Source organism: Montipora capricornis, chromosome 6, assembly GCF_036669925.1.
Source record: "Montipora capricornis isolate CH-2021 chromosome 6, ASM3666992v2, whole genome shotgun sequence".
NCBI classification, from domain to species: Eukaryota; Metazoa; Cnidaria; class Anthozoa; order Scleractinia; family Acroporidae; genus Montipora; species Montipora capricornis.
In genome coordinates, this window is record NC_090888.1 from 16,508,736 (window position 1) to 16,521,489 (window position 12,754).

General features: G+C 37.7%; 1 protein-coding gene across 2 annotated transcripts in view; it reads left to right on the forward strand.

Annotated features, from left to right (window-relative positions):
• The first annotated feature begins 4,004 nt into the window (after positions 1-4,004).
• LOC138051631 (uncharacterized) overlaps positions 4,005-12,754 on the forward strand; it is a 23,471-nt gene continuing 14,721 nt past the window's right edge. The window contains exons 1-3 of one of the 2 annotated variants that reach the window (XM_068897871.1): positions 4,005-4,162; positions 10,610-10,962; positions 12,491-12,596. In XM_068897871.1, coding sequence (XP_068753972.1) covers positions 10,624-10,962; positions 12,491-12,596 — 445 coding nt within the window. In that variant the 5' untranslated portion in view covers positions 4,005-4,162; positions 10,610-10,623. Of the gene's footprint in view, positions 4,163-10,177; positions 10,250-10,609; positions 10,963-12,490; positions 12,597-12,754 lie in introns of those variants that run through there. The other variant, XM_068897872.1, reaches the window with a different exon arrangement.

The following is a 12,754-nucleotide window of genomic DNA, read 5'->3' on the forward strand; positions in this document are numbered from 1 at the left end:
TCAAGGACTTGAAAAATTATCAATTGAATTCACAAAGTATTTAAGTGGAATAAAAATAACTCTGAACCCCCAAGCACTATGGGCAGCAAAGCATGGACACCACATATGAGTGAAAATCAGCAGTTTACTGTTGAAATCTCTAAACCTGGCAAATGCATAATTCTGTGGGATGCTATCTACAGTTATATTACACACAGATTGATTTCAGTTTCCAGTACAAGAATCTTGTATTCATCTGTAATTTTCTTGTGTATTACACGCATCTGGTTATAGGCGTATATATTTTATTAATGCACAGTCACACCCTTGTTGGTTTGCAGTTGAGGAAAAGGTCAAATTAATTTCATAACGAGTCATGTACGTGCAGTAACTTGGAATTTAATCACGCTTGTGAGACAGCTCAATCTATAGCTATATTTATATTTCTATATATATATATCACTGCCTTAAGCCGGAAACGGGTATACCACAAGTTAAACACAGACACAGTAAATCGTAAGATGAAAAAATAATAATATAGGGTTTAAGAGATTGTTGTATCTGATATGTTTTCTTCCCTTCTCCTCTTCTCCTCCTGCTTCTCGTAAGCAAAGCATCATAATTTCAGTTGTCACACCGTCACGTATCGCTCGGACTTTGAAATTACTCCACTGATAAGCTACTTGTTGGAAGAATTCAGAAACAATGCAAAATTTTCGGTTAGGGCTGCTTTGTTTGTCGTTCGTTAGCTTTCTTTTAGGACAATTGTATATTACGCGCTCTGTGATTGGGCGAGAACCGTGGTGTGATTAAAGAACAGACAGTGGGCGACGTCAGATTATACACATTGCCTAATCAACTGTTCAGTACTTTATCAAGTTGGTTTTAGTTTTTAATTTAAAACGGCAAACAATGAAGTTCTCAGTTGAGAAAATTTCTGACTGGAGCAACAAATAATTCAAGGACTTGAGAAATCATCAATTGAATTCAGAAAGTATTTAAGTGGAATAAAAATAACTCTGAACCCCCCAAGCACTACGGGCAGCAAAGCATGGATACCACATACGAGTGAAAATCAGCAGTGTACTGTTGAAATCTTTAAATCCTGGCAAATGCATAATTCAGTGGGATGCTATTTACAGTTATATTACACACAGATTGAACTTAGTTTCCAGTACAAGAATCTTGTATTCATCTGTAATTTTCTTGTGTATTACTCGCATCTGGTTATAGGCGTATATATTTTATTAATGCACAGTCACACCCTTGTTGGTTTGCAGTTGAGGGAGGAAAAGGTCAAATTAATTTCATAACGAGTCATGTACGTGCAGTAACTTGGAATTTAATCACGCTTGTGAGACAGCTCAATCTATAGCTATATTTATATTTATATATATATCACTGCCTTCTCCTCTTCTCCTCCTGCTTCTCGTAAGCAAAGCATCATAATTTCAGTTGTCACACCGTCACGTATCGCTCGGACTTTGAAATTACTCCACTGATAAGCTACTTGTTGGAAGAATTCAGAAACGATGCAAAATTTTCGGTTAGGGCTGCTTTGTTTGTCGTGCGTTAGCTTTCTCTTAGGACAATTTTATATTACACCCTCTGTGATTGGACGAGCACCGTGGTGTGATTAAAGTATATAAAATGGGTGACGTCGGATTATACACATCGCCCAATCAAAAGATCAGTACTTCGTTTTATCAAGTTGGTTTTCGTTTTTAATTCAAAATGGAAAGCAATGAAGTTCTCAGTTGAGAAAATTTCTGACAGGAGCGACAAATAATTAAACTCAAAACTTGACAGTTTCTGAGCCGATAGTAATTGAGCTTAACCTCTTAAAGGTTGCTTTGCGATTGGCTTGTCTTTGAACTGTTTACACCCAGTGTGTCAATCACAGATATAGTTTGGATATATTTGCCCTCCAACTACACAAATTGTGGCAGTCGAAAAAATCCGCAAATATTTTGTTCTCTGAGGTTCTGCTTTGCGTTTGACGTCGGTAAAGTTAAGGTGTAAGAAAATTGAAGCTCTCGAAGACTTTTTACAAAGATAAGATAATTTCAACTAATTTTCTCAATTTCTTTTTTTCCTGTCTGATGATTTGCAAAAGCTGGCAGTGGCGCCAGATTTGGTGGTTCGCAACGGCTAAATGGAAAGCTTTTGAAACTGTCGTCTTGTGTTTTGGAAAGGTACACAAATATAAACGTTACTGTTTCTGATTTTGCAGAAACGAGAAAGCAATTTGCGATTACTCGATCGTTGCATGGAAGTTAAAATGACTGCAAAATCGGTGTTCTGTGATACATATAACTTGTTGCTTGCAAACTTGGTTTGCAAGTTAAATTGCATTCTAAAATTACATGAACATCAAAAGCATACACAGTCAACTGCCATTTAAGTTCTTTCATACAAAAATTATCCACGGCTGGAAGGACAAGTTAATTGATCTATATGAACTATGATTGGCATCTAAAGACACAGTGGGTAATTAAGGAATTGAAATATCTTAATGAGCAAATATAAGTGGATTATATTTGACCCTTAAATTTCCAACTGTGGGCAGCAAAGGATGGAGACCACGTTTAAGTTGTAGATATTTGATAGTTGTTTACTAAGATCTAAACCTGAAAGCTCTTGGTTGGATTTGTTTGTTGGCGGAGAAAGATACTGATTTTCAGTTTTCATACCGTCATTTTTGCTCTATCTTTGCTGTTGTTTTTTTTATGCTGCATTGGTGATCTAACTATGCGCTGATCAAATCGAAACTTCAACATTCCCCCTCCCCCCTTCTCCTCCGGGGCAAACCCCGGGCATTTGACTATCCTCTGTGCCCGGGTAGTGCGGAATTTCACCTTTGCCTGCTTGGGGTGGGGTAAATTGAACCGGAAGAGTCAGGTTTCCAACGATTTTTTTTTCCAGGGGCCGAAGTCGCTGACAGCCATAAAACAGATAAAACAGGTGTTTGGACGAGATGAAAGAGTTTAAAAGGAAGAGACAGAGCATTTGTGAGCGATTGGCTTACAAAAAAGGTCTTCAAAAGTTGGGGACAGACAGACAAATCCGACGACATGGTAGGGCATTTGAACACTATTTTGGTCGTGGTTTGCCCGGGGGAAGGGGGGGGGGGGGGGGGTGGAGTTGAAGTTTCGAGTTCATCGGTGCATTACCACAAATTTACTTTAGGATGATCTTAGAAATTTACTAAACTATATTAAAATATATGTTTTTTGTTTTCTAACGCCATGCATATTTCAGTCCATCCACCCAAAAAAGATTTTTATCTAAATTCAAACTTTTGAGAAAGTGGCTAGCATTTTGTACCAATCGGAAGGGTTTATCAGTTGCTTTTGCTTCTTATTTGGGACATTGCGAAAAACGGAGAAAGAGTCAGGGGCACCCGACGAGAACATAGTTCAAAACCACTTAAACATGCAGTTGTTAAACGTATTTTAATATTAAAACGGTTGATATAGGCATATTTTTATCCCCTAAAGTTTTCATCTGTTCGGGATAATTATACGGATCAAAACTTACCTTTTTGAAAATGTCAGGCAGAAAAAAGGCTCTCGAAAATTCTAGGTGACCCTTTTAGGGTAAAAATCCGTTAAAAATGGGCACTGAATTATACCATTTTTTGGATGTTCCAAAATCCTAGGACAGGCAGGCAAGCAAGAAAATTTACAACAAATGTTCCAAAAATTCTAGATCTCAAATCGACTTCAAAACAGATATTTTTCGAAAATTGACGTTGGCTGCCCCTGAGCAATGGTTGGGACAGTTTAGGATCATGTGATAATACTCAAGAGGTTTGTTCCTTTCTTTTGTTCATTAAAAAGAGTGCATGCAGACATATTCATGCTTGCGTGCGCTCTTTTTAATGAGCAAAACAAAGGACCAATCCTCCTGAGTATTATCACGTGATTTGTATCGGGAAAAACAAAATGTACAAGAGAAAAAGGTCTATTCTTCTTTATTTAGAAATCAACTGGAACTTCCGGACTTTTTTTTCAATATGGTAAACAACCTTGAACTGTAACCTTTAAGCAGCTTTCTGATTGGCTCGCTTTGCAACTGCTTACGCCCATTGTGCTTCTGAGCCTAAAAAGGTGGACATTGCTTTTCAACTGCACAAATTGTCGCAGTCGGACAAACCTCCAGAAAATTCTTGTTCTCTGAGGTAAGCGAATATTGAGTTATCATTGCTTTCCATTTGATCTCAGTGAAATTGGATGCGGGATAGCTTAAAATCAATTTAAAGTTGTGAGGCAATTAAAGATAGTTTTTATTACTTTCCCAATTCCCAAGAGCGAAAGTTCGCTCTTCCCGAATTTTCTTTTCGAGCGAAACACAACACTAGAATGTATGCGATAGGAAGCTGAATTTTCGCACTGGCCTCGAAAATACGGCGAATTTTCTGTCTTTGTATTAGCAAAATGACACCGCAAACATCGCGAAACGGCTCTCGAGTTTTGGAGCGAAATTTCGTCGAAAGCTCGCAGGGACATAGAACGAAAATTCGCGCATTTCGCTCTCATTACTTTTGCACAATGCTGTATAGTGTCCCTCACTCAAAGGATTAATAAATATGCATGTATGTATGTATGTATGTCTGTATGTATGTATGTATGTATGTATGTATGTTAGCTACAGCTAAATGGAAAGCTCTTTTGAAACTTTTTTCTCAGCTCTAGTGTTTTGGATAGATGCACCCACATGAACTTCTTTCTTTTGATTTTGCAAAAAATATATATATATATTGCGAGTATTAGGTGCATAGAAATTTAACACGATTTCAAAATCGGTGTTCTGTGCGACTATCAATTGTGTGTTGCAAGTTAAGTTGCACTTCTAAAATTGCCGTTAACTGATTTCATCAGAAAAAGTATCAGTTAATTTGGATGCAGCAGCAGTGTGAGTTTCAGACACAAGTGAAAGGCGAGTGAACCAATATGTATGAATTATGATTTGCATCCAAAGACACCGTGAGTAATTCTCAAGGACTTGAAAAATAATAACTGAATTCACAAAGTATTCAAGTGGAATAAAAATAACTCTGAACCCCCCAAGCACTACGGGCAGCAAAGCATGGATACCACATACGAGTGAAAATCAGCAGTGTACTGTTGAAATCTTTAAATCCTGGCAAATGCATAATTCTGTGGGATGCTATTTACAGTTATATTACACACAGATTGAACTTAGTTTCCAGTACAAGAATCTTGTATTCATCTGTAATTTTCTTGTGTATTACACGCATCTGGTTATAGGCGTATATATTTTATTAATGCACAGTCACACCCTTGTTGGTTTGCAGTTGAGGGAGGAAAAGGTCAAATTAATTTCATAACGAGTCATGTACGTGCAGTAACTTGGAATTTAATCACGCTTGTGAGACAGCTCAATCTATAGCTATATTTATATTTCTATATATATATCACGGCCTTAAGCCGGAAACGGGTATACCACAAGTTAAACACAGACACAGTAAATCGTAAGATGAAAAAATAATAATATAGGGTTTAAGAGATTGTTGTATCTGATATGTTTTCTTCCCTTCTCCTCTTCTCCTCCTGCTTCTCGTAAGCAAAGCATCATAATTTCAGTTGTCACACCGTCACGTATCGCTCGGACTTTGAAATTACTCCACTGATAAGCTACTTGTTGGAAGAATTCAGAAACAATGCAAAATTTTCGGTTAGGGCTGCTTTGTTTGTCGTGCGTTAGCTTTCTCTTAGGACAATTTTATATTACACCCTCTGTGATTGGACGAGCACCGTGGTGTGATTAAAGTATATAAAATGGGTGACGTCGGATTATACACATCGCCCAATCAAAAGATCAGTACTTCGTTTTATCAAGTTGGTTTTCGTTTTTAATTCAAAATGGAAAGCAATGAAGTTCTCAGTTGAGAAAATTTCTGACAGGAGCGACAAATAATTAAACTCAAAACTTACAGTGTGTCAATCACAGATATAGTTTGGATATATTTGCCCTCCAACTACACAAATTGTGGCAGTCGAAAAAATCTGTAGACATTTTTTGTTCGCTAAGGTTCTGCTTTTCGTTTGACGTCGGTAAAGTTAAGATGAAAGAAAATTGAAGCTCTCAAAAGACTTTTGATAAAGATAAAGATAGTTTCAACTATTTTTCTCAATTTCATCTTTCACTGTCTGTTAAATTTGCAAAAGCTGGCAGTGGGCCAGATTTGTTGTTCGCAGCGGCTAAATGGAAAGCTTTTGAAACTGTCGTCTTGTGTTTTGGAAAGGTACACAAATATAAACGTTACTGTTTCCTATTTTTCGGAAATAAGAAAACAATTTGCGAGTACTCGATCGTTGCATGGAAATTAAAATGACTTAAAAATCGGTGTTCTATGTAATACGTACAACTTGTTGTGCTTGCAAGTTTGCAAGTTAAGTTGCACTCTAAAATTGCTTGAATATCAAAAGGATACACAGTCTGCCATTGAATTCTTTCATAAAAAAATTAACCGCAGCTGGAAGGACTACTTGTAGTTAAGTGGTGCTGTATAAACTATGATCGGCATCTAAAGACACAGGGGGTAATTCAAGGACTTGAAATATCTTAATGACAGAAAATATAAGTGGATTAAAAATGACTCTTAATTATTTCCAACTGTGGGCAGCAAAGCATGGACACCACATATGCCGGGTGAAAATTACCAGTTATCTTTTGAAGGCTTAGAAGTTTGGTAAATTGATAATTATGTATGAGGCTTTTTCACATCCTCAAATTATATTGTTATAACTTTCACAGCTTGTGCAGGAGACTGGGGTTTAGTCACGTTTAGGCTGTAGATATTTGATAGCTGTTTACTGACATCCGAGAAACTGAACGCTCTCGGTTGGATTTCTTTGCTGGTAGAGAAAGATATTGATTTTCAGTTCTCAAACCGTCATGTTTTGCTCGATCTTTGCTGTTTGTTTGTTTTGTTTTGTTTTTTTTTAATGCTCCATTGGTGATCTAATTATCACAAATTTACATTAGGGATAATTTTAGAAATTTACTAGACTGTTAAAATTTGTTTTTTTTATTTCTAACGGCATGCATATTTAGGGTTTCCATCCACTCGACAAACTATTTTACCTAAAATGGAACCTTTGAGAAAGTGGCCAGCATTTTGTACCAATTGGAAGGGTTTATTAGTTGCTTTTGCTTCTTATTTGTGATATTGCGCAAAAGGACTAAGGGTATACGGTATACAACTCCCAATAAGCTTTTTGATTTAACACAAAATGGCCGTATTTATCCAGAAAGACGAAACCGTCTGAGACTAATTATTCGGCTGGCCTTTATAAAAACGTGACGCATCAAATGGTATATGGGCCGTATTTGTCTAGAATTACACAGACGAATTACTCGACTGAGACGAATTATATATCTAGGTAAATACGGAGACGAACTAATAAGTCGAAGTTAACAGACCCACCTTAGGTCGTCTGTTAAGAGGGTCCAAAACCGTCACGTTTCGCTCAGACTTTGAAATTATTCCACTTGCTAGAAGAATTAATATTTTTTTATTACCCGCTCTGTGATTGGACGAAAACCGTGGTGTGATTAAAGATGGCTGGTGTCAGATTATACAAATCGCCCAATCAACTGTTCAGTACTTCGTTTTATGAAATTGGTTTTAGTTTAAAACGGAAAACAATGAAGTTCTCAATTGAGAAAATTTCTGACTGGAGCGACAAATAATTAACTAAAAAGTTGACAGTTTTTGAAGATGTGACCAGCTGAGCCGATAGTAATTGAGCTTAACCTCTTAAAAGGTGCTTTGCGATTGGCTTGTCTTTGAACTGTTTACACCCAGTGTGTCAATCACAGATATAGTTCAATCTCGACCCCAGAGCTCTTCTCCTGACTGGTGACGAGAATGAGATATAGTTTGGATATATATTTGCCCTCCAAATGCACAAATTGAGGCAGTCGAAAAACTCTGCAGACATTTTTTGTTCTCTAAGGTTCTGCTTTTCGTTTGACGTCGGTAAAGTTAAGATGTAAGAAAATTGAAGCTCTCGAAGACTTTTGATAAAGATAAAGATAGTTTCAACTATTTTTCTCAATTTCATTTTTCCCTGTCTGTTAAATTTGCAAAAGCTGGTAGTGGGCCAGATTTGGTGGTTCGCAGCGGCTAAATGAAAAGCTTTTGAAGCTGTCATCTTGTGTTTTGGAAAGGTACACAAATATAAACGTTACTGTTTCTGATTTTGCGGAAATAAGAAAACAATTTGCGAGTACTCGATCGTTGCATGGAAATTAAAATGACTTCAAAATCCTTGTATTATGTGATACGTATAACTTGTTGTGCTTGCAACTTAGTTTGCAAGTTAAATTGCACTCTAAAATTGCGTGAATATCAAAAGGATACACGGTCAACTGCCATTGAGTTCTTTCATACAAAAATTAACCTCAGCAGGAAGGAAGAGTTAAGTGATACTGTGATTTGCATCTAAAGACACAGTGGGTAATTCAAGGACTTGAAATATCTAATGACAGAAAATATAAGTGGATTAAAAATGACCCTTAATTTCCAACTGTGAGCAGCAAAGCATGGACGCCACATGTGCGTGAAAATTACCAGTTATCTTTTGAACGCTTAAAAGTTTGGTAAATTGATCATTATGTATGGGGGTTTTTCACACCCTCGAATTAAATTGTCATAACTTTCACAGCTTGAGCAGGAGACTGGGGTTTAGTCACGTTTAGGCTGTAGATATTTGATAGTTTACAAACATCTAGAAACTGAAAGCTCTCGGTTGGATTTCTTTATTGGCGTAGAAAGATATTGATTTTGGTTAGAGTACGTGCTCCAATATCATGACTTAACTAGCCAACGTAACCACATATATCACCGCAACGCTTTTAGTAGTTTAATCATGTGTTATTTATACGTTAGTAGAAAACCACTCAGGAATCACCGTAGTTTGAATAATGGTATTTTGCCAAATACGTGAACTTGATAGAAACTGTAAATAGACCCGCCTTTATTTGAGCACATAAAAGAAAGCATTATATTCAATAAAAATCAGTTGTTACTCCTGCTTGTGTGCGATGCATATGTCCTTACTGTGAACAGGACGACATCAGTAAACCTAACATTTTCAGTTCTCATACCGTCATTTTTGCTCGATCTTTGCTATTTGTTTTTTTCATGCTCCATTGGTGATCTAATTATGCGCTGATCAAATCGAAACTTCAACATCCCCTCCCCCCCTCCTCCCGGGCATTTGACTATCCTCTGTGCCCGGGGAGTGGGCAATTTGACCTTTGCTTGCGTGGGGTGGGGAAAATTGAACCGGAAGAGTCAGGTTTCGAACAACCATAAAACACGTTTTTGGACTAGATGAAAGAGTTTAAAGAAGAGAGCATTTGTGAGCGATTCGCTTACAAAAAAGTTCTTCAAAACTTGGGGACAGACAGACAAATCCGACGACATGGTAGGGCATTTGAACACTATTTTGGCCCGAGGGGGCGGGAATTTGAACGATCCAATCTTCAAAAGTTCAAATGCCCGGGGTGGGGGGGGGGGGGGGGTGAAATTGTAGTTTCAAGTTGATCGGTGCATTACCACAAATTTACATTAGGGATGATCTTAGAAATGTACTAAACTATGTTAAAATGTATATTTTTTGTTTTCTAACACCATGCTTATTCAGAGTTTCCATCCACTCAACAAACAATTTTATCTGAAATCAAACTTTTGAGAAAGTGGCCAGCATTTTGTACCAATTGGAAGGGTTTATTAGATGGCGGCAACGGCGTGCGCTGTGAGTTTCCCGCGCTAAAAAACACATCAAACTGCCTGTAAGCAGGCTAAATCTTCCTCGCTTTCGTTGACCAAAACAGCAAATCAATTTCAACACAATACACCTTATTCCAAAATGGCCGCTGATTTATGCGCATACAAATTGGCCCTTAAGAACGAGGCATCAAGGGCTAATTTGAATAAAAACAAAAGAATATTTAAATGGCGGTGATTTTTGGAAAAAGGTGTATGAAAGCCACTTCGAAAAGCATCCGGTCAGCCAGGCACACTTTGTTTGTCCTATATACGCCTACGCATAATCATAGGTTGGTTACCACCGATCAATGTCATGCATGTGCACAAAATCATTCCTGGCCAGCCAGCTAGCCAGTCCTAAAATCGACTGAACTTGCTATTTCAGTCGTGTCCAAGCCTCGGCCAGATTACCACAGGAAGCCCGTCACGAATAGTGTTGTTGCGGGTGTCGAGTCAATTAATGTGAGTGTCAACATATTGCCGTGTCGTTCTTCTTGTAATCTTAGAAATACTTGTCAGCAAGGTTAGCAGTAAAGAGCTTTTAACTTTAATGGTGAATAGGTTTTTCATCGCATTGCATTAGCGACCTGTTGTTTAGCTGCTTCTCTTAATTTAAGAAAAGGTGTTATTTAATACTCTTTTGCTCCAAAAGTTTTAAACCCGTAAATTTCTTATTTTTGAAGTGAATACTCAATATTTCTTTGTTTTTTTTTGTTCGATATTTTTTGCTTAATACTCCTCATCAACCACCGATTCAGAAAACACCAGTGATTAAAAAAAAAAAAAGGTTTTTAACGTTGATCATAATGTATCACCATGCAGATAATCTGGTCAAGATGCTTCATGCTGGGAAAAACCCGAAGTCGATGTACGCCCCCCGTAGGAAGGCATTTTCACCTCGTGAAGATTTTACCATGCCTTGGGCCAAAGTTGGAGCGTGGTTCGTTGGTCCTAAGGCTGAAAATGAAGAGATCTACAAAGAAATGGTCTTGAAAGCAGTGGACGCCCATTTGGATTACCGTAAGAACTACTTTCCGTCTGATCCTGCTTATGTCACTCCTGAAATCAAAGACAGTCTTGCATACAAAACAGAGATTGAAAACATGAGGAGCGAGTTGGCTACTATGCGAGAGGAAATGAAAAAATCTGTTCCATACTTCACTCCCCGATATAAGGTAAATATTGCAAACATTGCAAAACATATAAAGAACATTTTATGGCACGACAACATGCATGAGCTTATTGGGCCAAACTAACCAATCCTGTGCGCCTTTTGGTTGAAAAACAATTACATAACCTGCCGTACAATACCGATTTCTTACAAACTGGCGAACGTATTAAGATATATTTAGGTTTTACTCACGTAAAATGAAACCATTTAATAAATATCTTAATAACCTTGTTTGCTCGGTCTGTCCGGGAAAATATTTGCCCTCGGTCTTTCTATGCTAAGTCTGTACAGTGAAAGACCTGGGGCACATATTTTCCCGGACAGACCTCGCACTCGGTTTATTGCTTTCCATTGTTGTTCTCCTCTCACATAACATTAAACATACACTTAACTTGCTTGACTTTACACAATATACTATAAACTAATTGCGACTTTGAGCTGGTGATTTCACATTATATTGCCGGCTGCTATGGAGAAAAAAATTTCAATATTGACGGAGCAGCGCAGAGACGGAGCCATAATGCGAATTATTATTCATTCAAAATATTTCCCCGTTTCTGATTGGTTAAAACCACATGCATAATTCACCATAACCAGCTGCTGTTCACCAAATTTGGAAAGAAACTTCGTCATATTGAATCAATGACGTCAAAAGTTCAGCCCGCTGCAGATTATTGAACCGATGACGTCAAAAAGACGTCAAAAGTGCAGCCCTGTGCGAATTATTGAACCGTTGACCGAAAAAGGCTCGGGACGAGATTGTATTATTTTTGTTGAGCAGAAAAATGGCTGCGAGTAGGTTTAGAAGTTTGAGCGAAGAAAATATTTTGAATGAATAATAAAGCAATTATTGAATTCGGCTTTCGTAGAATATGAAGAATTCTGCAGATCTCGGAGGATGTTATCCACCTCGGCCTTCGGCCTTGGTGGATAACACCCTCCTCGACCTGCAGAACTCTTAATATCCTACTCAGCCTCATTCAATAATTGCTAAATATATTACTTCCCGACGCCGGCAATACAGCGTGGAATCACCGGCTCAGAATCGTAGATGTGAAAGAGGTCTATAAAAAACTGGCTTATACTAAATTGACCCTTACTGGACGTCTTACCAAATGATGCAAGTCTCGGAAGCAGCCTTAAATTTTTTTATTATAGAAAAAATTATATCCGTTTGAGTGCAGAGGGACTACAAAACACAAAAATAAAAACCAACGGTTATTCTTCGTCGGATCTCTTGTGGCAGAGATGCGCGTGCCAGGCGTCACTTGAAGTGCAAATGTGCAGAATAAAAGGTTGGCACTACGACAAATTGGACAAATTTATTTGCAGATATTTCGGCTGGTAGAACTAGTGTTCTTCAGTCTCAGAATGAAAACGAAAGAAAATAACAGCTCAAGAAATTTTGAAGGAAAAAAAATATTATTAATAAGTCTAAGTGTGTGGTTTATTAAGTAAAAATCAACTTTAAATTTATCTTCTTACTTCGCGTAGATCAGTCAATTGTCTGACCAACAACTTTTATGTCTTAGGGTCATGTGATCTGGGACCCAAGTATGCCTGCACAGCTTGGATTTCTTACGGCCTTTATGTACCACCAGAACAATGCTATCGAGGAAGCAGGAAATATCACTACAAGTATGTGAATCCGCGGATCAATAAACCAGTGGATAGCTTAACTCCTTCCTAGATTTACAAAATACCATAGTTTCACAGTTCTCTCTTTTAAGCGGAAACAGTATCACGAGGCAAACCCATTGATTACTGCATGACAAGCATCGATCGAATAAACAGGT